The sequence below is a fragment of the Bipolaris victoriae genome (assembly GCF_000527765.1).
Source record: "Bipolaris victoriae FI3 unplaced genomic scaffold scaffold_4, whole genome shotgun sequence".
Lineage (NCBI taxonomy): Eukaryota > Fungi > Ascomycota > Dothideomycetes > Pleosporales > Pleosporaceae > Bipolaris > Bipolaris victoriae.
In genome coordinates, this window is record NW_014575388.1 from 53671 (window position 1) to 77257 (window position 23587).

The 23587-nt window shown below is 51.2% G+C and overlaps 10 protein-coding genes across 10 annotated transcripts; 6 read left to right on the forward strand and 4 right to left on the reverse strand.

Moving 5' to 3' along the window:
* Nucleotides 1–848: 848 nt before the first annotated feature.
* Nucleotides 849–2392, reverse strand: COCVIDRAFT_33302 (hypothetical protein; the record flags this gene model as incomplete). Its single annotated transcript, XM_014706220.1, has 4 exons — nt 849–934; nt 991–1338; nt 1394–2092; nt 2149–2392. The coding sequence occupies 4 exons, from the start codon at nt 2390–2392 to the stop codon at nt 849–851; spliced, it is 1377 nt and encodes a 458-aa protein (XP_014561706.1).
* A 153-nt stretch (nt 2393–2545) lies between these two features.
* On the reverse strand, nt 2546–2707 carry COCVIDRAFT_86073 (hypothetical protein; the record flags this gene model as incomplete). The annotated part of the gene is made up of 1 exon (XM_014706221.1): nt 2546–2707. A coding segment is annotated over one exon (162 nt), but the record flags the coding sequence as incomplete, so codon positions are not given.
* A 1851-nt stretch (nt 2708–4558) lies between these two features.
* On the reverse strand, nt 4559–5020 carry COCVIDRAFT_22273 (hypothetical protein; the record flags this gene model as incomplete). Its single annotated transcript, XM_014706177.1, has 1 exon — nt 4559–5020. The coding sequence occupies one exon, from the start codon at nt 5018–5020 to the stop codon at nt 4559–4561; it is 462 nt and encodes a 153-aa protein (XP_014561663.1).
* A 1381-nt stretch (nt 5021–6401) lies between these two features.
* COCVIDRAFT_33305 (hypothetical protein) lies at nt 6402–8728 on the forward strand (the record flags this gene model as incomplete). The annotated part of the gene is made up of 2 exons (XM_014706222.1): nt 6402–6826; nt 6880–8728. 2 exons carry the CDS (start codon nt 6402–6404, stop codon nt 8726–8728), a joined length of 2274 nt encoding a protein of 757 aa, XP_014561708.1.
* Nucleotides 8729–9489: 761 nt separating this feature from the next.
* Nucleotides 9490–11065, forward strand: COCVIDRAFT_22275 (hypothetical protein; the record flags this gene model as incomplete). The annotated part of the gene is made up of 2 exons (XM_014706178.1): nt 9490–9822; nt 9998–11065. 2 exons carry the CDS (start codon nt 9490–9492, stop codon nt 11063–11065), a joined length of 1401 nt encoding a protein of 466 aa, XP_014561664.1.
* A 1574-nt stretch (nt 11066–12639) lies between these two features.
* On the forward strand, nt 12640–12843 carry COCVIDRAFT_85967 (hypothetical protein; the record flags this gene model as incomplete). Its single annotated transcript, XM_014706223.1, has 1 exon — nt 12640–12843. One exon carries the CDS (start codon nt 12640–12642, stop codon nt 12841–12843), a length of 204 nt encoding a protein of 67 aa, XP_014561709.1.
* A 1092-nt stretch (nt 12844–13935) lies between these two features.
* On the forward strand, nt 13936–15793 carry COCVIDRAFT_33308 (hypothetical protein; the record flags this gene model as incomplete). The annotated part of the gene is made up of 2 exons (XM_014706224.1): nt 13936–14835; nt 14927–15793. 2 exons carry the CDS (start codon nt 13936–13938, stop codon nt 15791–15793), a joined length of 1767 nt encoding a protein of 588 aa, XP_014561710.1.
* A 1034-nt stretch (nt 15794–16827) lies between these two features.
* On the forward strand, nt 16828–19383 carry COCVIDRAFT_22277 (hypothetical protein; the record flags this gene model as incomplete). Its single annotated transcript, XM_014706179.1, has 1 exon — nt 16828–19383. The coding sequence occupies one exon, from the start codon at nt 16828–16830 to the stop codon at nt 19381–19383; it is 2556 nt and encodes an 851-aa protein (XP_014561665.1).
* A 1188-nt stretch (nt 19384–20571) lies between these two features.
* COCVIDRAFT_86117 (hypothetical protein) lies at nt 20572–21030 on the reverse strand (the record flags this gene model as incomplete). Its single annotated transcript, XM_014706225.1, has 3 exons — nt 20572–20666; nt 20720–20938; nt 20994–21030. The coding sequence occupies 3 exons, from the start codon at nt 21028–21030 to the stop codon at nt 20572–20574; spliced, it is 351 nt and encodes a 116-aa protein (XP_014561711.1).
* Nucleotides 21031–21410: 380 nt separating this feature from the next.
* On the forward strand, nt 21411–23449 carry COCVIDRAFT_85757 (hypothetical protein; the record flags this gene model as incomplete). Its single annotated transcript, XM_014706226.1, has 2 exons — nt 21411–22552; nt 22606–23449. 2 exons carry the CDS (start codon nt 21411–21413, stop codon nt 23447–23449), a joined length of 1986 nt encoding a protein of 661 aa, XP_014561712.1.
* Between the last annotated feature and the right edge of the window lie 138 nt (nt 23450–23587).

Consider the following 23587-nt stretch of genomic DNA (forward strand, 5'->3'; position numbering starts at 1 on the left):
AAGCTGGCAACGAGTGTTACGCGTACATTGGACTCGCCAAGCACTGACCTTCAATATCAAAAAAAAAGATAATTGGTCAGCCTGTCCCCTTTGGATCCCCCGGTTTTCTTATTAGTCGGACGATGGACACATGTGCTGGTGATGGAGCGAGACGACAGCATTAGGCGCGCCCCTGCTGACCATGACTGACCATCCATGACATACGAGCTGACTGCGGAGTAACAGCTACATGCGGCTACACCTGCACCATTGGATCCTGGGGCACCGACGTTGGCTTCGCGCGCAAACTAATGTGACGGCGGCTCGACTAGCCGCGGGAGACGTTTTGCGATTGCGATGGTGGTAGGCAAGTCGTGTACCAAGGGTGGGTCTCTTGGCCATCAGCCGCCACCAGCGTCGTTTCACCCTTAGCTGGGGGGCAGTCGACCTCCCTGAACATGCTTTCACACTGGGGGGCCGCAAAGAGGCCCTGTCGCACAGACCTCAAGATTGCGCATACAAGTCTGGTTCCAAGTCGTGTAGGGTACGCAATGTGAGAGCTGACAATGATATCATATGATCTACCTGTCTATCTTCATGTGCATACGTACTCAACCGATTGCGATGACCAAAGAAAAACAAAACAAGTGGGGATTCTACATGGCGATGTGCATATACGGTGCTATTTACAGAAAGCAACCATACTTAGTAATAACAACAACAAAATAGTCTTTGCATAGCCTCGGCGCTATACTATAGAGCTGACATATTACCAAAGTTCTAATGATCCAGAGTATGTGCGCCATCCCCTATGAGCGCATTGTGCACATCTGATGTCTAGAGTTTCACGAGCATAACGAAAAAAAAAATCAGGCCAGCGTCTTGTGGACAAAGACGGCAGCCACAATAAGGAGCACACTGCATGTAGTGAATACTGTGTCGCGATGCGCCTCACCTATATGCATGCATTAGCTTGTGTTGATCTTGGACGACTGTGAGGACATTGCATACCTTCCTTGGTGGTGCTGAGCGCTAGCACGACAAAGACGTTGAGTGGAATGCGAAGAATACCGTAGATGCTGGCTCGTGAACCATCTTCAATAAGCTTGCTCTTGAGTGAGCCCATGGCCGGGTAGTAGATTCCGCAGCAGAGCTCAAAAATGCAGAAGCACCAAAGTGTGAGGCGTTCGTCGCGGAAGTGCCCGGGGATAAAGAAACAGACAGAAGAAACGGCGAGAATGCCAATGAGCATCTTCTGCGCGGGTACTGGGTTCGCCGATGTGGAGACATGTTTGTGAAGGAGAGAGCCGAGCATCATGGAGCACATGAGGATAGCGAAAATGAGACCGAAAGGCAGTTCTGCTTCATGTCAGGCACATATATTCAGAGAAAGTGGCGTTGGAAAGTTGCTTACCGTCTGTCGAGCCGGATAGTTGGTGGCTGAGCTTCAATGCAGGGAATTTGAAAAAGATGAATAGGAAAAGTGATCCTTCAAAGAAACCCGATACCAGCGCGAGAATCATAATGTTGCGATCACGTAGAATTGTGCGTAGAGCAGAGGTGGAGGAAGGCGCCGGCGCCGCCTCTTCTTGCTGAAGAAGACCTTCGGTCTCAGACGCCCTTCGGCTGCTGGATCCATAGTTCTCACCCCAGTACGACGAGATGGCCAGGAAGGACAGGGCCAAGCATGCAATGGAAGCCATGAAGGGTGTCTTGGCCGTTCCCGTTTTGGTGACTGCCCATTCAGCGAAGATGCCAGAGGCAATGGCAACCAGAGTGTTTGAAGTGGTCATGGTGCTGAAGATGGCGCTCAAGTGAGGCTCACCATCTTGCAGCATAAGTTGGTTGAACTCGGCGACGAGCCAGCTCTCGAAGACGCTCCAGAGGATCGTTCCGCAGAGACCGCCGAGTATACGACCGAAGAATAGAACGTAGATGTTGTTGGTAAGGAGCGTAGCACACGAGAGGGAGTAGATGGCGCAGTATCCAAGACAGGCCGTCTTTCGGCCATAACGGTCTGCGAGTCCGCCTACAAAAGATGCGGAGATGCCGGCGGAGATGAAGCCTGTGAGGAAGAGGAAGGCGACTGTTTCTTCGGGGAGTCCCTTCTCATCTGCAAAGACGTGTGAGTACGCAAGGGGTATGAGTTATTCATTCACATGCATGTACCTTTGTAGATGGGATAGATGTAGGGTCCCTGGAGCCAATCTGCAGCGTTAACGAGCAAATAGATTGGGAAGAAACGCTTCTTCAGCTTGCTCAAGCCGTCCATATCAGGCTCGTGGGATTCCAGTCCATCTTTCTTGTCCGAGACGGCCACCTCGGTGGTTGCTTTGCGGGAGCGGTGGGTTTGGTAGAATGCAAAGAGATTCAGCAATACGGAACCCGCAAAGGTAGCTCGGTAGAGGTCCATGTTGAATGTGGACTTGCAATGTTGAAAAGAGCGGAAGTGAATTGGTGAGACGATAAACAAGGTATGTACAGTGAATGGCCAGCAAACACAGAAGGGAAGCAGGACAGAAGACGAGTGGATGAGGTAAGATGGCGCTAATTGCTAACTAGAAGCCTATGGGCAGAAAGGGTTAGCCTCGATGGCTCGGAGGAGCAGCTGGAGCAATACACTTGACACGGGATGCGAGTCTGATGTTAAGTGCCGCCTCACAAGCCGTTTGGCGCGCCAGGATGAGCCCTGATTGAGATCAGCCAAGGTGGACTGTGCTATAAATGGAGCTGGGCAGGCTGGTGTGCTTCAAGTCGACATGCGGGCTGACGGTAGGCTTGGCCGGATTGCGCGTCAAAAAGTGGGCGGCGCGCCTGCACGTTTCCAAAGTGTGGGACACACGCTACGCTTCGGATGGCGAGTGGCTCCGGGGCCGTGCGCGCCTTCTTTGTACGCGGGGTGCGGCCCCTTGTAAGGCCCCGCCGGCTTGGTGCCTGTTTCGAATCTGGAAGCCTGAGGAATTAATAGCTTTGGTCTCCATATAGCAGACCATTGTGCGAATACTGAGCCGGTTGCCATGGTCTGCCTGAGCAGATTGTGAGGCAGTGGATACAAGCCATCTCCATGCTCAGTGTAGACGTCGGTTCAGATCAAGGAGCCAGTCCGGCTGCACCGACGACGGGCTGGTCGACATGATGAAGCGAGAATCCAACAACATGCGAGTTACCAGTAGTGTCATGCGAGTAATCGACATTGCAGCAATGAAGATGACGTCCGTGATGCCAGAGACATAAGTAAAGATTTGATGCCGTTTGCTGGATTCCAAGGTATAGCCATGTCAAGACACCCATATGTGTATGGGTTGCTCACATGTCATCTGTATTCCGTTTCGCTGTCGTGGTTTCGCATCGCTGATTCGGAGTACGGCATAGACATGTATCAGAGTTCAAATCGCAGCAATGGCTGGCATGTCGGGATGATGTGTTTTCTGGTCGTCTACTGCAGTCATGGTGTTGAGAAATCATTCCTTCCATGGGAAACAAATCCACACCAGACACGCCAAGCCATGACGTAACAGCTGCACTAGCGGCACCTGTCATGCCCTGTCCTTCTATACCACACAAGTCAACGCCGTTTACCTTTGAAACCATTGACTGCCAAAATCGGTGTCGTCTTTCAGATACTCGCGTCGGCATCTGCTATAACATCATAATAGTAAGCACGCAAGTGGCTTCATTGGTACCGAGAGTACCATTTCTCTCCGGCCTACCATTTTAACCTCTCATGTCCTTTCCTTTTCTCCCAATTTATCGAGCTATCATATTTCACGCAACCCCTGGTGACGGGATCAGCACTAAGGTAGGACAGAGTTCGTTTGGAATGACAAGGCATCGGCTACCGGTAGGCTAAGCAATCAGTCGTCATCAAGATTAGTAGCTTCTACATCAGTGTATACGGCTCACATAAGCACTCAAAACTGACAAAAAAACTGATTCAAGCCTTGGTTACCTGAACAGCTCTGATTGGATAGTGTATTTACATAGTAATGTTTGCTTAAGCACTGCCCATGAATATGTATGTAGTCATTGCACGAGCATATCCTAACCCGGGCAACCTCCAGTACTATCCATATCGGTACATAGGAGCATCGCACCAAGGCGACCAAATCTCTCTAATCACAAAAAATACTCGCATGTTCTCGCATATTCAACCCATACAATTCCTCCCCTTGTCCATCGGAGATTCCGCATCACAGACGATCCCCGTTCTTACCCCGGCGCGCCGTCGTTCTAACCTCCCGATGCAGCGGACGGAACTTTGTTGCTCAGCATGCATGAGTTCTGCTCTATCTCAGCGATCTTCTTCAGACATTTCTGGCATGCCAAAGCCTCGCATCCAGGGCACCTGCTGCAGCCGACGCGGGCTTCCATGCAGAACACACAGTGATCAGCACCACCGGGCTGCACTCTCCATGTAGCACTTTTATATTTGCAAGGACGAAGCACACACTCGTGCGACATTCTGACAAAAAGACCGTGTTGTAGCCCGCCTTGACCAGGGCTTGGGGGCCTACTCTCATCGGCACTGTAAGAGAATTTATTAAAAGCGTTCAACAAAGTCACTTCGCGTTCAATCCACTTACGGAGGGTCGCACTCGGGATGCCGGGCATAGTACTCGGCTGACACCTGTTGCCATTTCTGGTACGCGGCGCTATTCAGGTACTTCCATCCAGGATCACCAGGCTTCTTGTAGGGCTTCTTCGGCGGAGGACTGGCTCTACGAGCTCTCTCTCGCATTTCAGCTTCATACTGATAGGTACGAGTGTTACCAAAAGGTTGTTCGTCAGCACCCGGAGCGGGAGGGTCAATCTGGAGCTTCTTACGCCAGTAGGTCCTATCATACTCCTTGCGGAACTCAGTATCAGTTAGTCTGTTATAGGCTTCGCGTGAAGCACGAAAGAGAGTTGAATCGCCAATTCCAGACCCGTCGGAATGATGCTTGATAGCCAAGGCATGAAAGGCAGATCTGATCGCCTCGGCTGAGGCACCGAGCTGCAGTCCTAGGGTAGCATAGTAGTCCTGGAATCCCCTTGGCTCCATCTTTGTAAGCTTCTCCTATTTGTTAGTTGTGCAACTAAAGTGAGGAAGAGACTTTATAGATTGGGGAGATAGAGACAGAAAAGTGGAGCACCTGGTGGAAGATGGCCATTTAGGTAAGACATTTGTCCATTATGAGTGAACGCCTGCCTAGGCAGAAACAGTCATCACGATACCTTTTGACAGATACGTCATCTCATTCTTCAATGAACATGTCGGAAATACAGGGCTAGATACGGCAGTGCCGGGTTTCATACGAATCCGCTTACGCACTGCGCGCAGTTGATATATTTCCCATCAAACAAGAGCAAAGTGAATCGGGGAAGGTGAAATGGGCTTACGGAATAAGAACTAGGCGTCATGTGTGCAAAAGGTCGCAGGCAGTCAAGGCTAGGATGGTGTCATTAGTGAGTGATGCTACCTAAAGAGATTGATCAAACTTTCACTACACCATCTCAATGAGCTTGCGATTTCTGCTCTTTAATAGGCACATTTTATAAATTGTAGGTGTGTAAGCAGCGATAACCAGGAAACTACGTTTCATTTTGTATCTAGGTGTCTTCTTTGGCTCCTTTCGTTTTCACGAAAAGTAAATCTAGGCTTTATCGTTTAAGACGACCCACAGCGTTTGCTAGTTATATATCTGCTATCAAGACGAATACCTTCTACAAGCAATCTGATTTGTGTAACGAAGAAGACGCTCAGTCATGGCCGCGCCCCAGCCTTTGCATGACCAAGGCACATCGTATGCACAAATGCATCTTTCTTACCTTCTATCAAAGCTGTACCCTAGATGCTTCGTAAATCTATGGTGAAACACTACGTGTCGAAAATCACTACTTTCACGTGGCTACCATTAACCACGTTTTCTTTTACGCACAAAAGAGGAGTCCGTTGTGGCACATGCCTAAGGCATCGTACCAATTACAATGATACACAACTACTACTTATCAAGAAGATGATGGTTCTGGAAAGAAAGTCGCGCATCACGAGGCGGGCCTACTCCCGATGTGGTTAGCCGGCGCGGGATTTAGCTTCAAACATTGCCTCACGATTCAAAGGGCTGCGGTGAACCCGTGCTTTCTTTTGCTACCTTATCGGCAACCCGCCTATTACCTTCAATCGTCACCAAGACTACATAGGCATTGCCATTGACCGGGTTCTATTTCTTTCCTAGGTGCACTGTTCTTAGGGCGTTACGAGTCTGACAAACCGCAATACTTGCCCCACCCCCTTCGTATGCTGCATCCTCTATCTTGAGACCAATCAGGATTAGCCACCTTCGTCACACGCAAGTCCAATCAATTCTGGACGCGACCCGCTCAATTGCGTGCCGTCTACCGACGTCTCTGTTACTATTACAGGAGGCTGACAGCAGCCTTCCATGTCAGGCCCAACTTCCAGCCCCGATTGGAATAAAAACGGTAGTCCTGCATACGGCACTTTTCCACGAGCATCAATCCACCCCGACGCTACAACCAGCAATGATGACAGCAACGAGAGTACTGCCGTTCTGTCGAGCAATGGAGATGGGGAGCTCTCACCAACATCCAGACCATCTCCAAAGCGCCAACCGTCACGGCACATCGAATTCAGAAAGTACCTGAAGCGACCTCAGCAGGAGACGCAGCGCACACTGAGCGATGCATTGAGATTCGCAAAGAGCAGAGAAGAGCAAGAGACCTTGTTGCCTGAAGAAGACTATGCCGGGAGTGATGGATGTTTCAATGGCCAAGGCCAACCAACAGTTGCGCCAACGCCCGGTACAAGTTCCACCAAGAGCCATCAGACATACTTCAATATTCATCGGTGAGTGGAAGCGCTCTATAGAAATCTGAAGTCCACTTCTCACAGTTGAACAGAATACGAAGACTCGTTCTGGCCGTAATAGAGGACCCTTACACAGTGGACCAACTCCGAGAACCACGTATGAATGTCCTCATCGTCAAACCACTTGTCGACCGTCTTTATGACGAGGACGACATATCCATTGTTTACTGTTTGCTCGTAAATCGCATGCAATTCTTGCGAGAGCAGCAGTTCCAGCAACATCACCAGACCGTCGATCTTACACGTGCCAATCTATGCGAATTGGTTGCGATGAAAATCTTGCGGCGACACGACGAAGAGTCTACGGGAAAAGCCGGCCTGTTGCTGCTGGCGCAGATCTTAGTGGCGCCATTCCAACCCTTCCAAGGAGCCCCGGAGGAGCGGTGCCCACCACGACATGCCTCCGATTACCAAGGTCAAGGCGATAATGATGGCAAGCTCACTGCTTTGGAAGTTGCCATTGTGTCTGAGAGCAAAGTGCTACTCTCAGGTTCTGCGAGCCAGAAAGTCATCGACGCAATCTATCGAGGACGCATTGTGTACACACCGACTACATTTATGGATATCATTCCAGACCACTACAAGTACAAGCCCATCTCGCTTTACGACCCAAGAAAGGCACCCGTACTGAACCAGTATCGGCTCATGGTACCAAGAACGCGCAACATGATCGAAGTCGTTCAGTTCCTCATACTATTGGCCCTGTACTGCTGGTGCATGTCGGCAAGGAAAGATCATTCCCTTACCTGGCCCGAGTTGATCTTCATGGTCTATGCTGCTGGCTGGGTGCTGGACGAGCTGACGTCATGTCTCGAACATGGATGGGAAGTCCATACCCAGGAACTGTGGGCTTTTCTAGATGTCACTTTCTCTGCCATATTCATTGTCTACATTTGGATGCGGTTCCACGGCTGGATAACAGGACAAGACGAGACTGGACGACAAGCTCTCGATGTTCTTACCGTAGCCTCACCTATCCTCTTCCCACGAATCGCGTTCAATCTGATGCCGGATAATATGCTCTTTATCGCCCTACGAGCCATGGTCAAAGAATTCACGGCACTGAGTCTAATTGCTGTGTGGTGTTTTGGTGGTTTCCTCTTGGCGCTCAAATGGCTGAGCATCAGCAACCCCGAAGTTGGGTATGAAGAATCACCGAACTCCATTACCATTTCCAAGTGGATGTTGTGGATCTGGTTCGGTCTCGACGGTACAGGAATTGACGAAGCGCCTGGCTTTCATGAGATCCTCGGCCCTACACTCATGGTCGTCTACGCATTTCTTGGTAACACCCTGTTCCTGACTGTCTTGGTGTCGATCTTGTCAAACACCTTCTCTAAGATCGCAGCCGATGCGACGGCTGAGATCCAGTTTCGCCGCGCTGTCCTGACCTTCGAAGGTGTCAAGTCAGACTCCCTTTTTGCTTATCGCCCGCCCTTTAACCTTCTCGCCTTTGTAATACTTCTTCCGTTGAAGTTCATCCTCTCACCACGCTGGTTCCATAAGATTAACATAACGGCAATTCGAACCTTGAACTTCCCCATTCTTCTTTTTATCACATATTATGAGCGCCGGTCGCTCTGGAAACCCATCCGCACACTTAACGTCAATGGTCCTGGACCTTCGAAACGCACTACCTTTGGATTTTGGCAAAGCTGGAAACAATTCAGCCCCCACGCTGATTTACAGGCTGTATTTGAGGAGGAGCCGCCCCAGGATGTGGTGACGCGGATTGAAGAGGAGGATGATCTCGAAGATGCCATCCTTGAGAATAGTTTTGCACCGACAAATGCGGTCGGCACAAGGAGCGTTAGTCCCGGCAGTGCAATGACGGGAAGGAGGAGGAGGCTGAGCAGTGTATGGCCTGGACCTAACGCATAGAGACCAGTTTTGGGCTGGGGGTATGAGCATGTGTATGAGGTTACGAGAGTGGAGCAAGATTGTGATTTGAGTGCTACCCAGGAGTTTTGGCGTGTTTTGTTCATGTATTCCAAAGTCATTAGGTCAGCTTTCTTCTAGTGCATCAACCTTGAGTTGGGTTTGGTTTTCACAAACGCATTGTTCTTTATTTCTTGCTCTCAAGTACCTGAGAGCTTCTGTTGTTACCCAATCTAGTAGATAGTGGGCATCCCCGCACTAACGCAAACAAGAGGTCTCAGACCCATCCGAGACTCATCAAGCCATCACCGTCACTCCCACCGTACCAGAACCGCAATTTCCTTACCTCAACGTGACTAATTCGAATTATCCAAGGCTTCACTGATTTCTTCTGTCTCAATTTCCTTATCCAAGATCCGCGGCCTTGGAAATCCTCCTCACGAGTTAGCGCGGCCGTGAAGGCGCTGACCGCACTTTGTTTGTCCGACGGGGAGCTCTAACGTAAGGCCCCCACGGTAAGAAATCCACGATAGTAGAGCAAGAGGGCCGAACCGTGAAATTAGATATACATTGTAGAGCCATTCGATTCCGCAATTTTGCTTTCCAGATATTCAGCATCCGGCGGTCGACCCCGCATACCTGGAAGAACAAACCTGCTACTCTCATACGCCCATTCCACTACATCCTCATCTACATCTCAAGGCACGAAAGAAAGAAAAAAAACAGACAAATCTCTTAGACAACAAATTTCATTACAACCCACCATGTCCAACTTATCCACTCTACAAAGCTACCCCCTCCCTTCTTCCTCGTCGCTCGCCGACCAGTTCGTCGGCAAAACGCTGAATGAGCTATCCACACCAGCTGTAGTGCTAGACCGAGCAATCATCAAGCGCAACTGCAATGCCATGCTCAACGTCTGCAAAGAGTTAGGGGTGGGGTTCCGCGCACACGTCAAGAGTCATAAGACGAAGGAACTGTCTAAGCTGCAGGTTGGAGAGGAAGGCACTGCGAATTTCATTGTTAGTACGATTATTGAAGCGGAGAATTTGGCGGAGTTGGTATTGGAGGAGCAGGGAAAGGGGAGGCAGGCTAGTGTATGTTTCTTTTTTTTTGTTATATTCTATTCTTCATTTTTTTGTGACGATGTTCTGCTCAGCATAAGGCTGTCTTGGGATACGGAATTCTGGGTTTCTTCCATTATCCAGCGCCTGCTTTGCACTCATCATTCTCGAAGAGAAGGGAATCGTTTCACTGACGTCACATGTGTAGATCCTCTATGGCGTACCGATTCCGCAATCCGGTATACCACGCCTGATAGCTCTGGCCGAGAAACTTGGACCGCGATCTGTTAACCTCATGATCGATAACCAGGATGCATTCCTCAAGCTTGTCCAGCATCTCGCTGCATCGAAATGTCAAGTCGAGTTGGGCGTCTTTATCAAAATCGACACAGGCTACGAGCGTGCGGGCATCAAGACGTCATCTCCATCCTTCCCAACCCTCGTCTCAACCATAGTTTCAAAGACGCAAGAAACAGGATCCAAGTGCTTCTTACAAGGTTTCTACACTCACTTCGGCCACAGTTACGCTGGATCATCTGAAGACGATGCAGCCTACGGGTTGATCGAAGAGCTAATCGGGCTCGAGGCAGCGACTAAGGCCGTGCCGGCGAGTTTCGCTGGAAAACTGGTGCTGAGCGTTGGTGCGACGCCGACTGCCACAGCAGCCCAGAACATGCTTTCCAGCACTTCCCCACGAGTTCGCGAGTTTCAGACGGTGCTTTCCCGGCTGCAGGCCCAGCACCTCGTCGAACTGCACGCAGGCGTGTACCCGTTGCTCGACTGCCAGCAAGTCGCTACACACGCGCGGCCACCCACCTCTTCATCTGCCAAACCAACACCAGCATTCCAGCCGCTCTCCAAGTCCAACATCGGCATCCGCATGCTGCTAGAGGTGACAAGTGTGTACAACGAGCGCACCAAACCTGAGGCACTCGTTTCAGCCGGCTCTCTCGCCATGGGCCGCGAGCCCTGCAAGTCGTACACTGGCTGGGGCATCGTAACGCCTGACCTGGGCAACTCATCCGCCAAGCACATCTATGACGAGCAGGCAGGCCGGACGGGCTGGATAGTCGGGCGCATCAGCCAAGAACATGGCATACTGACCTGGGAAGGTGACAGGGGCGCGTGTAATGAGTTGGTGATTGGGGACAAGGTCATGGTTTGGCCGAATCACGCTTGCGTCGCCGGTGCAGGGTTTGGATGGTATCTTGTGGTTGATTCGGAGGAGCGTGGTGAGACGGTGGTAGACGTTTGGGTCCGATGGCGGGGATGGTAAGGTATCTACGCACATGTATGTAGAAACTTGCGAAAGAAAAAGAAAAAGAAAAGAAGATGGGAGTGAACCAATATTTCACTACTTAGTACCACTCGGAGCATTTTTTTTAATATATGCCGCATGCCCGCTCATGCGCAATGGTTTTTTGTTTTGCGTCCGGGGGCTTTTTTCCCGTCCCGTTTTAATCCCTGCATCCCTTCTTTTCGTTGCCTTGGGTTTATATGTCTTTTAACATACTATAGAACCACCGGGGGGCACAGACATATGCGGCCGACCGGAGATGGGGGAGAGATATCAGGGGTGTCACCTCCTTCGTTTCTCTCATCTTACGTTACCAGCATGTGACAAAAAAAAAAGCCCGTCATCTTAAACTTCCCAACCCTATATCATCCCGGGATTGAGATTCATAACGCCTCAGTCAGCAAAGTGCATGTTGCTTTGTAAACGGGTGGGGTTGTTGCGCTGACACTCAGGGCAGATGAGAAAGAAGATCCATGTTTGTTGCTAGCGGCAAAGCTGCCTGTCTTATTCTCTCGTACTAACAAAACTACCGCAGTAACAGAGCAAAATGCCTGCCTACCTAGGCAGGCAGGCATTTGCTCTATTCACTTCACGCACACCGTGTATGATAATCCCCCTCAAGGCTTATTTTCCTATTTCCCCTCCCTCGCATCCCCATACCCGAAATCCTACTCTATACCCCCCCTTGCCTTCAAGATAAATTCTCATCTCGCAAATCTCTAGCGCGGTAAATAACCACAAAACCACACGGTGCATGTTTTGTTAGCCGGGAGGGAGGGGGGGAAAGGGAAACAAACCTCGCAACCCTCATCCATAAAGTTTCCACCTCGTAAAAGGAGAAAAAAAAAGAGAGTTTGTAATACTACCAAAACATCAAGATCTGCATGCGTTACAATTATGTTCGATTTCTACTACTTACGAGCTACTATATCACTCTTTGAACGTCTTTTTTTCTTTCTTGAAAAGCCCTTACGACTCAAGAAAACGCCCTTTGCCCGTTACACCACCAGCCTACCTTAAACGCCATCCCCCCCTCTCAATCCGCACGCCCCCAAGCTAAACCCCCCTCGGTCTCCCATCCCGCGGCCCGGAAGATGGTTTGACAGGTGGCATATCCCCCCTCCCGTGCCTTCCCGATAATAGCTGAACGGGGGGAACGATATATGTAGACCTGAAACAACATCTCCCACCTCTATTGTTAAGCTTTTTTTTCCCTTTGTTTTGTCGGGGTTGCGCTCGAGGGAAAAGGGTCTAGGGGGGTTAAACGAGACTAAAGACCCCCCCCCCCCCCNACCCCCCGGCGCACCTGCAATGATGGGAGAAAGCGTCGTTAGTTTACCTACTGGGCCTTGGGAGGGGACTGGGTTGCAGGGAAGGCGATGCGAGAATGGCACGTGGCAGGGCGGGAAACGAAGGTGATGAGGGGGCGTGGTCGGTAGACAGGTATGTAAGGGAACGATGTGTTGGCAAAGGGCAGTGGGAAATGGGGGTTCAGTGAGGGGTTTTTTTTTGCGGCACAATAGGCTTGAGGGTGGGTGTGTTCGCTTGCGCGGATGACGGGCTGTTTTTTTTGGTTTGTTTCTTTGGTTGGTGGTGGTGGTTGGTCATTGCACGAAAAGGCACAGTCATTAGGCAAGTCACGAATGTCCTTTTTTTTGTTCGGTTTTTGGTGTGTTTGCGAAAAAAAAAGGCTTTCAGGAGCCGACAGGTCTAGTAAGGCGCCACAGGCCCGTCCCTCGTGCGGACCTGGGGCCTGATGACGTTGGAGGAGATGCAGGTGCATGTGTGTGTGTGTGTGTGTGTGGTGGGCTGGGGTGTTTCAGCTCGTGAGGTTATCCGTGGTGGAGGGCTGCGATCAGCAAGCTGCCGGCAGGTTCTCGGCGCGCTTTTTCACGAGAGCGACAGAGCGATAGGACGGGATTTGTATGGGCTGCTCAGGGCGGAGGGCAGCGTGGAGATGCAGGCCGTTGCTTATTCGTGTCCCTGGTCTGGTGCTGGCGGCTGCATTGCATCTTCTAGCGTACTTGTTGCAGGTGAGGGGTGAGACGAAGGCAAAAAAACAAGCTGGTGTCGGGGGCAGAGAGAGTCTGGATTGTCTGTATGGATGGATGTACATGGGTGAATGGTAGGACAGCGGAAAAGAAGAGGCACGTGGGTGTTGTGGTCTCGTATAGGTACGCGGCCTGGCGTAGGCGTGAATGCAATGCCCTAGGAGCACTCGACGCACGCATTGTACTACACACCACGCAGCAGAGTACACGGTACAGTACCGTATACCAACCACTACATACTACATACTACTACCCTACCCATCTCGTGTGGTGGCGAGACGGGTTTCCCCACCCTGCTTTTGGCTCGTCAGCCGTCACGGGCACTAAGGAATGCAACCAAACTCGTTGGGGACAAAGCGTGCGCTCCACCTGCAGACGCTCCTGGCGCCCCCCAAAGGCGCTCCCCTGTGGCCGGTGACCTGAGCGCTGGCGAACCAACGCCGCCCTGGACGTTTGGGACCATGTTCGCCGTCCAGTCTACTTTCCGCCATCTCCGATACACGTCTGAACATTTCCATCGCTTGCGCCGTCCAACTTCCCCTCCCTTCCCCCCCACAATGCCCGGTCCAGCCATGTGTCGTTGCTAGTAGTAGGATCTTCCCTGTGGACGTCGAGCCAACCCACTCCCGCGCCAATTCCCCTTCCTCGCTCGCGCGTCCGTGTACTCTACACGCTGCGACGACGCCTTGGGCCGTGAGACAAGGACGTGAATTGGCTTTGTTGCACCACGCCCCGAGCTGATAGCCACCGCTTGGCCCCTGGGGGCCCGCAAATCTGCCCTTTAATCCTTACATCACCATGGTTCCCTTCCGGCGACCCTCCCAGAAAAGTCGCCCTAGCTTCGAAGACGACGACGACTCCTACGCATGGCAAGACGAGCGCGACAAACGCATCATGACGGCCACCTTCCCCATCCACCCCATAGCCTCCATGCAGGCCCCCTTTGAAGAGTCTATGCTCGATGCCACGGGCGAGACTGGCCATGTGCCCTTTGTAGCCCCGAAGAGAGGCGTCAAGACTCGGCAGCAGTTGCTGTGCAGAGACGAGACGGCTCTCGAGCCCTCGTGGAACTTTACCTACAGCTGCTACTGGCGCCAGCACCCAAAGGCAAAGTTCCATGCATTGACAAAAACAATTGCCCAGATCGTCTTCGGTGTCCACCTCTTGCATCAGCATCTCGAAAAATCCGTGGCCGACGTGGCCGACATTCTGCTCAAGCATGTCAACGAGCTCGACAGCTTCCTCCAGCGTGCCAACGACGATCTCGAAAGCAGCATGAAGGACATGCTGTTCCGCCACAAGTGTCTCAAGGTCCCCATGGAGCACGTAAACGAATTCGACCGCCTTCTCGAAGACCGCTCTTATCGCGCCCAGCTGCTTGACGGCAACATCGTAATCGAACGCACCATCGGCCGCATGTCCCAACTACTCAATGATTACCTCGTCGACATCAACGTATTCCGCGAAGCAAACCGGGAGCTGGACGTGTACCTGGCTGATGTTGGAGACGCTTGGACATATCGGAACGAGGACATCGGACGAATATACTCCGCCATGTGCGGAAATACTGGGGGTTGGTCGCAGTTCTTGCAAAGCTTGGTCGCAAAGGCAGAGAGATTGGGCGTTGTGCTGGTACAAGTCAGCAGCTACTGCAATGAGATTGAGAAACGCTGTGGTGCTGCCAGTCGCCGAAGCTTGGTAAGATTGTCCTGCCGTCTCTCAGCATCCTCCCTAGCCTGTCCAAGGTTCGGTTCGGGTTGGTTTTATTCCAGAGTACTGACCTGGTTAGATTGCAACGCGTACCTCATCACGGAACTCGTCCAACTCACGTGAGGGTCGCTCCTTCCGGAATTTTGCCAACAATAAACCTCTCCCCACACCACCTTCTGAACGCCCTCCTTTTCTGAGTGCTACATCTTCTGGCCGGGAGACGCCTTCACGACATACTACCGTAAAATCCAAACCTCAACACCAACCTGAAATCATCGACACATCCGACTCTGCCACCGAGACCCCGAAGCGGAGCCAAGATTCGTCCTCGTTGTCAGCCGTTTCCAGTGCTGACGTCCGTGTGCAACGCCAGAAAGATCAGAATGAGTATTACCAGGGGACTTGGTTTGCCGAGGAGGACCGTGGAAGAGTCACGCCGCTGTCAGAGTCCACCAGCACACCCCAGCTTCGAGGAAACCAGGAGAAGCCATCGCAATCCAACATGCACGACGACGAGAAATCCTCGCCAACACGACATACGGACACGAAACCAGATACCGAAGATTCCAGTCCTCCCTTGACCGCCAAGGACTCCGCCTACTCCTCCGTCTCCGACGCATCCGCCATGTCGCCAGCATATGGATCACCCCGCTCAGCCTCATCCATGTCATCACGACAAACCGCCCAATTCGGTCTCTTCCCCACTCGGAACCTCAGCACCCCCAAGGGTTCCATCTCCAGCAACCTCGGCAGTAACAAATCCCCCGTCCTCAGCTCCTCCGACTCCTTCCCCAAACCCGGTGATATCCCCAGCCGCCCTCACACCTCCATGTCCACCTACCAAGAGACCCCTGCCAAGCGCCTGTCCAAGCGGAGTAGCTTTACCTCTCTCAAGCGACTCTTTAGCAAGAAGAAGTCGGGCGATATCGGTCCTATCGCTGAGTAGTGATGATTTTCCTCCGCTTTCCCCAGTTTCCTTACTCATTTCTTCGTTATATTTCTGTGCAATTCTTGAAACCTCGTATGGCGTTGCATGGCTATATACCCCACCATTTGAAACCGCGTAACTTGATCGTTTCGTTTGCATTTTCAGATGCTTCTTTGTCGTTCTCTTTTTTTGGTGTGTGTCGCGGTTGGTTAAGTTGGCCGTCTTTGGCAGTCGACTGGAAACTGGACAAGTGTATATATTTTGTATTCTCTCGTTTTGCCATATTACTTTTATCATGAGCTATGCAGTGTGGAATTTGCCTTGTAGGCTGGTATTGTTGGCGTGGGAGATGCCGTTGCGCCAAAGACTCTTGCGGCTGATAGGATCGACTGTCTTGCCCTGCGAAGAGCAGTCGTTGGTGGTATTCGAGGTCGGCGCTGGTAATGCGCAGTATAATAACTGGTTCGAAACCGTTGCCTGATCAGTGGATCCCGGAAAAAGGAGGCTCGGGATGCTTTTGATGGCCGTGTATGTGTCTGAAGGCGTTGTGTTGTAACACACATCTCAAGAGTGCAGTATACACGGCGTAAGTAGAGTCAATATCCATAAACACATACGTTACTGGCTTTCTTTCTGTCGCCTCCATTTGTTTCAACTCTTGCAGCTGTTCCTCTCTGCTAGGCGGTCGTGAGGAGAGTGGTTCTGGTCGCGATAGGTGTAGAGGAGGCGCGAGCCTCATTGTCAATATCGTCTTCACCTAGCTATCTCCGCCTCCTCACCCCACCTATCATCACGCACTCAAATCCTCAACACCAAACTCCTTTCCATCGAGATACTGGACACGATAGGAGAAGTCTTACTGGTCTTTTCTCTCTGGGATACTCTTCTTTTTGTTTACTATCGCCATCTCCTGGCCATACCCATGGCTTGTCCGTCAGTCAACGCAACCCACAAGCAAACAAGAGAAAGCTCAGCATAGCGTCGTTGCTTGTACCTTGCATCATCTCTTTGTCTGTTTCCCCATCAGCATATCTTGCATCTGTTGCAGTACCATGCAGTCCGATCAAGACCTCAACGGCGGAGGCGGAGGCGGCAGCAGCGGTGGCACATCGAGGGCCTCCAATGCACCAAATACGAGTCGCACATCAGCAAGAACACCAGGCCGAGTGCCCAACTCTAAATCCTTAGCTCCTGTTGGCCGTGGTGCCTCTTCCATGCTCCGCACTGAGACGGAAATGGGCAGTGTGGGCGACGTCCTCATGGACGACTCGTCTGGCTTTGACAACACCCCTCGCCAGACACAGCGGCATCATGAGACCAGCATGGTGCCGACAGCCTCCTCAATATGCAACACCTCTAGCATAAACAGCGGGCAGTCTCACGGACATCCCTCGCCGTCTTCCGTACTACGATACCCAACCGCGTCACACCGTCTGCAGTATGGCACGAACGCTATGCCCCCAACGATGCCGATACTCTCTGGGCCACCGCCACTAGGCACACTGAGAAACCGATACCAAGGCCAGCAACGTTCGCAGTCGATAGCACATGCCATACAGCCTTACAGTGGCTTCTCGAGCAACCCGCCTCTTACAAGTCCGCCCCGCGCTTATATCCCGCAATCCCAGAACTCATACGCACACGTGGGTTCATACAAACCAGGCCCCAAGCCAATGAACCTCAACAGTCGGCTGCTGTCACCTGCCTTGAACAACAGTATACCTCTGGGTGTACAAGCTTCGCACAGCTCCGAGGGACAGGGGCCGTCAAATAGTGGCTACTACCAACCCAGCATCAGCTCTGCGCGCTCTTATAGTGATAGAGATCGCCAGACCACCCAACAGGGGCAACAGCATGGTGGTCTTGTTAATCCGCACAACTTGGGAAAAACAAAGAACAGGCGGCCATCTCAGTCATCCTCGTTAAGTTCCGAGGAGAGTCAAAGTCAGAGGGAGTTTCGTTTTCCTCCTCTTCAAGAATGTTCAGGCAAAGAGCAGTCGGAAGGTATGCGCAGTGATGCTTCCCAGCTCCATCGTAGTCGCGCGACAAACATACATGATGATCAACACTTCGAAGTTCCACCTTTGCCAGAAAATCATAAACAACGTATTGCGGTTGAATATGCTCGTTTCAAGAGGTCTGTTTCTGGTTCTATTTCTAGCAGTTCGACGAGATTGCGTGCTGGCTCTGATGCTCCGTCATACGACTTGAATTTCCCTCGCAGCCCTCAACATAGCACACCCACCAGAACATCTCACAAAAAGAGCGGCATGCAGGTGCTAAGGCCCGCTGATATGAGCCACGAAAAGGGCATCGTTTTCGGAAAGAAGGCTCCGGTACGGTATTACGAGTACAGTGAGGAGTTTCATGGCGATGGGCACGTTGAGTCAGATGTCAAGTCTATTTCTTCCAATCATGTAGATCATATCTATGCTAACCCTGAGGAACATGGCTCAACTGTAGAACAGGAAGGCCAATCAATACCGACGGGAATCGCATCTTCAGAACAAAGAAGCACCTCAGGACCCGCAGACATCGCGATAAGTAGAGAAGATCGAAACGAGACATATACGCCGGAGACAGCGAACCTCGAAGCCTCACCAGCTTCGTCTGTAGCCCCGCGGTTTACGAACAACTGGACACAAAAAGAAGCGGGATTTTCGACAAGAGGCGATACCAAGAGTCTAACTGAATGCCTGGACATGTCAGGGAATGATCAGTCTGTTCAGCCGGACAATCTCCTTACCAAGGAGCAACCTGTACCCAATGAACATGTCGTGGAATTGGTACATCCAGCAGAGAGCGGGAACAATAGCGGTACCACTTCATTGCAGACCAGCTTGGGTCTTCATATCCAAGAACCGTCATTGGGTGAACAATCATCCAACTCTTTCAATATACCATCGAAACTATCAGGGCCCTTCGCGCTCGAACTTCTCAGCGACTATACGGAACTTAAGTCAGCTTCCAGTATACCAATCAACCAAGAGGAATTCCCACTAAATCCAGATTCCCTTTCTTCTCCAGCAATCCAAGTAGCTGCTGTACCTGGTCCGTCCGAAGCCACAAATGCAATCCAAAGAGAAGAGTCACCCATGGGACGAAGAGTCAGATTCCTGATCCCTCAACAGATTGACTCGCACTCTGCACTTGTTGGAAACCCAGGCCCTACCGGATATCAGCACAACCTTGACATCACATGTTCTGGAACTCAATCACCACCACTTGTATATCCCCCTCGAGACCACATTGTCCGCTCCCAGACGACCCATCACCAAGCAGCTGTTACAAGCGACGCCGAGCCAACTTCGCATGCAGCATGGTATGGTCATGGCACTCCAGCTTCGGTACCATCGACAGGCGTCCAAGGCGATGCGGCAACTAGCCTTCACTTGAAGCATGAACGCAGAAGTTCAGCCAGCAAAGCCTGTACTGAATTCGCCCAATCCTACAGCTTGCCTTTAGCGCACTCCGACTTCGGCGAGCTGAGTGATGATCTAGCTTTGCACCACACTCGCTCCACGGGTGACATCTATCACGAAGCGAACGCGAAGGGTCAGTCTAGGAATGGAAGTGGCAGTACACCTGTATCGACCAGTGACATGTAAGTCTCTCCTTTTCTGCCAGGCAAGCACCGAAAAGTTGAGAGAGTGGACATCGGGACGCGGCGCACCGGGTACGCTTCGCCGTTTACAAACTGCTTTAGGCGGCGGAAGCTTGCTGCTGCTGCTGCTACTGCGTCTACTGATGAGGAAGAGGATTTATGCGTGCGACCCGTGAAGAGAGGGTGGTCTACCAATCTCAGGCTTGTGGCGAGGCTTCCGCGTGGGATGGTTGATTGAGTGGTTGATCGAGTGGATGGATAAGATGATCTTGCAAAGGATGGGGGTGGTGTGATGTAGATGAAAACTCATGAGGATGGTTATGAAGTTTGTTTTGGTGATGGTTTTAATGTGAGTGTTGAGAGTGCAGTGACGGAGGAGAAGATAGACTGCGCTTGCATGACATTACTTCCTACCCGCTTGCGCCTTCGTCTCCTACGCTGATGCCTTCCCAAATGCTAGAGTGGGAGGAAACTGCTTCCTGAAATCTTTTTTCCACAACCGAATGTATTCTCTCGGTGTTAACGTGTGAGAATTCATGAGCATTTGTGCGGGAAGCAGTATTTGGGCATTAAACCCAAGACAGCGAAACGATGCTTTGAACCTCCACTTTCTATACAATTTCTTTTGATTAATATCTTAGTAGTTTTCTAGTAGCCATTCGATACCCAGCGCACTTTTTTCAGCTATCGTAACATGTTACTCAGGACTGTAAAGAATAGCACTATATATTGAAAATGGCTCCTCAAACGCACCACACCGTTACAAGAGCGAAATGTGCTGCGTTGTTATGTAGTGAGTCGTCGTGTTTCTTATTTAAAGGTTTAATAGATCGAAGAGAAAGATTTTTTCTGTTTTCATCAAGTGCCGAGGTATGGTTATTGTCAGAAAATGAGGGCGGAGGGTATAGTGTAGTATCACACGGCAAGCCTGTAGAGACTTCCGGACAACTATTCAGCATAAAGTCCACGTCGTTTATGGATGAGGTCTTGGGTATAATGATTGGCTGTATGAAAATGTGCAATGTGCGACGTCAGCAAGAATACCCGAATGAACGGGCGACATCACTGTGCGGAACGGTTTGGAGTATTGAATCATTTCATTTTCATATTCCCAGCTGCTATAGCTGTCCATTGCCACTTGTCTACTCAGACCCATGACACTTCTCCATATACTCTGCCCAAAAGCAAGCGCTTAAGCAGCGATGGTGACCTCAACCTCGACACCGGCCTCGATGTTGATGATGATCTGCTTGACGACCTCGGTGGGGGCGTGGAGGTCAATGAGACCTATTACAATTGTTAGCCTTGCGCCTGCACATGCCTCAGGTTGTAGTGCTTACGCTTGTGGATGCGCATCTCGTAGGTGTCCCAGGTCTTGGAACCCTCACCGCAAGGGGTCTTGCGGGTGGTGATCTTGAGGTGCTTGGTGGGCAGACGGACAGGACCCTTGACGCGGAGCTCCTTGTTCTTGGCACGGTCGATGAGCTCCTGGCAGACCTTCTCGAGGGACTTGACGTTGCGAGAGGTGAGGGTGATTCGGATCTTGTGGATCTTGGGACCTGCGCTGTGTGTGAGAACGTCGTCGTCGCAAATGTTACATGCGCGGTTCCTTACCCTCACCGAAGTCCTTCTCGGCCTTGTTGTAAGACATCTTGTTGGATTGGAGGTCGGAGTGTTTGTTGTTGTAGGTGCTGAGTGTAGATTCCAGTCACGACCTGGATCCTTGATCTCGGTAATGTGATGACTGGGGCGGCGTTAAAATTGGCGACGGCGTTCGTAGTCGTTGAATTCTCGCGCTTCGACAAAAATCACTTTGTGGGCGGCGACTGCCAAGATTGCGGGCGCTAGTGCCAGATCGGGTATCGCTCCCTTTTGATCGCGCCCCAGGCAGACCCATGAGCCATCATGACTCCATGACTAGGATAAAAACACCCAGATGTGAAATCCATAAAGACTTGCTTCCGACCGTTACGCCGCGCTTGTACTCCCCACTTCTCATTTATCTCCTTCTTCATACGGCCACCCGGAGTAATGTCACTACCCCACTTTGCTCCATTCCCCGACGCAAAAGTCAGAAAGAGCATACTACCCGAGGAATGGCAACTTTATCTCGACTCATGGTCTTCATTGGCTGAGCTATACCTGCGCCTAGGAGATCAACAATTTGTATCAACAATTCAAGAGAAGGATATGCTTACTCCATTTCTGACGTCTTTCTTCCATGAACTGGCCAATGACGACACGTTACCATCTACCGTAGCGTCTTTGCGAAAGAAGGCTTTCTTTCTATCACATCGGCTGCTTTCAAGAGACGACATCCCAAATGCTCTCCTCAGCTGGTCAGCCCTCTCTGATCTCTGCCATGTCTACCCGAAGAGCGAGCAACTTCGCACACTTCTACAGGGTCTGTGGAAGCGAAAGGGCGCAACTATTGAAAAATCACTCCAGACCGCCAAGACATCATTGATCAGAAATCTGGAGTCGAAGCGACCAGAGGAGACCGAGAGCACTCTTGATAGGGTAGCGCCCCTTCTCAGAGCCTCGACTGATGCGAGTCTCTTCATGCTTACCGGATCCGACTTTCTAGATGCTCTTTTGGCAGCGTATCCACGAGTACCCCAGCCCATGCAGAAAAAGCTTGTGACAGTAACATATCTTGGCCTCACAGCAGCGTTGGAAGGCCTTAAACCAAACTACTCGCTTCTTTCCGATCATCTATATAGTCTAAAGTCTAGCGAAGAACAAGAGCAGAAGAAAGAGGCAGGAAAGAAAACACTAGTAGCAGATCTGGTCACAAATACGCCGTTCTTGGAGAAGATCAGAGACAAGGCCACTGCTCCAGAAGCGTCAAGAGTGAAAAATACGGCAGCGTCACTCAGTGCTTTCCGTCAATCGGGTATTGCTCGGCCTAAGAAGTTGATACGACGGAAGACGAACAAGGGCAAAGCCAAGGCAACGCAGGATGAGTACGGTCACGGGGCTTTTATCGGAGAGATTCATGTTCACCGGATGAGCATGATTACCCAGATACAAGACCTTTTTCCAGACCTCGGTGCTGGATTTATTGTGAAGTGTTTGGATGAGTACAATGATGATATCGAGCAAGTCACTGCACACCTACTAGAAGAGTCATTACCACCGCATCTTGCCGAAGCGGACCGTAGTGAGAAGTTGTGAGTTCTACTTGTGACAACCACTTTGGACTCGCCATGCTTACAAACTATAGGCCTACTCCCACGACACCATCACAGCCGCTTCCACCTCCCCGATCAAGTCAATACATCCCTGAGCGTCGTAATGTATTCGATGATGATGATTTTGATAAACTTGCTGTCGATACATCCCGCCTTCACATTGGTCGGCGAGGCCAAGACCTCAGCGCTGATAAGATCCTCTCTGACCGCAGCAAGACGCCCGCCAAGTCGTCTATCTGGGCCGCTCTAGCAACCTTTGATTCAGATGACGATGAGCGAGACGACACCTACGATGTTGAAGATGTCGGTGCATCAGTCGATACCGCCGCGCTAGGACCAGGAGAAGACGCTGATCTTGGCGATAAGAACGAGGAGGCTTTGTTCCGCGCATACACCATGACACCCGAGCTATTTGGTCGCGATTCAGACACTAGAAGAGGCAAAGCACGAACTGCTCTCAAGAGCGAGACAGGAATGACGGATGAAGCAATCGAGGGCTGGGGGATAATGATGGGACGAAATCCCAAGCAATTACGGCGTCTCGAGGCGAAATTCTCTACTTTCCAGGGCCAACAGCGAGAACTACAGTCAACGGCATGGAGGGAGAGCCCTGCAGAATCTGGAGATGAAGCTAGTGGCGATGGATCTGGTGGTCGCGGAGGAAGAGGTGGCGGGGGTAGGGGCAGAGGAAGAGGCCGTGGACGAGGCGGAGTGGGTGGCGGGAGAGGCGGTGGTAACGTCGCTGGCCCTAATGATGACAAAGCAACGCAAATCTCGCGGCAGAGAAAGGAAGCGAATAAGGGATCGAGTGCAAATCATAACCGCAAGGCGCAGCGAGGGAAGAAGATGGCTAGAGCAGGCTTTCCAGCTAGCTAGTTCGGGATTGACATTGTTAGCTGTTCTAGACTTTTGCTGTGAGTTCAATCAATCTTGTTGTGCGAAACCATGCTGTGTTCGATAGCCAGTCTTCACACGACCAAGTTTCATGATGCACTGCAATCCTCACCCTGTGCT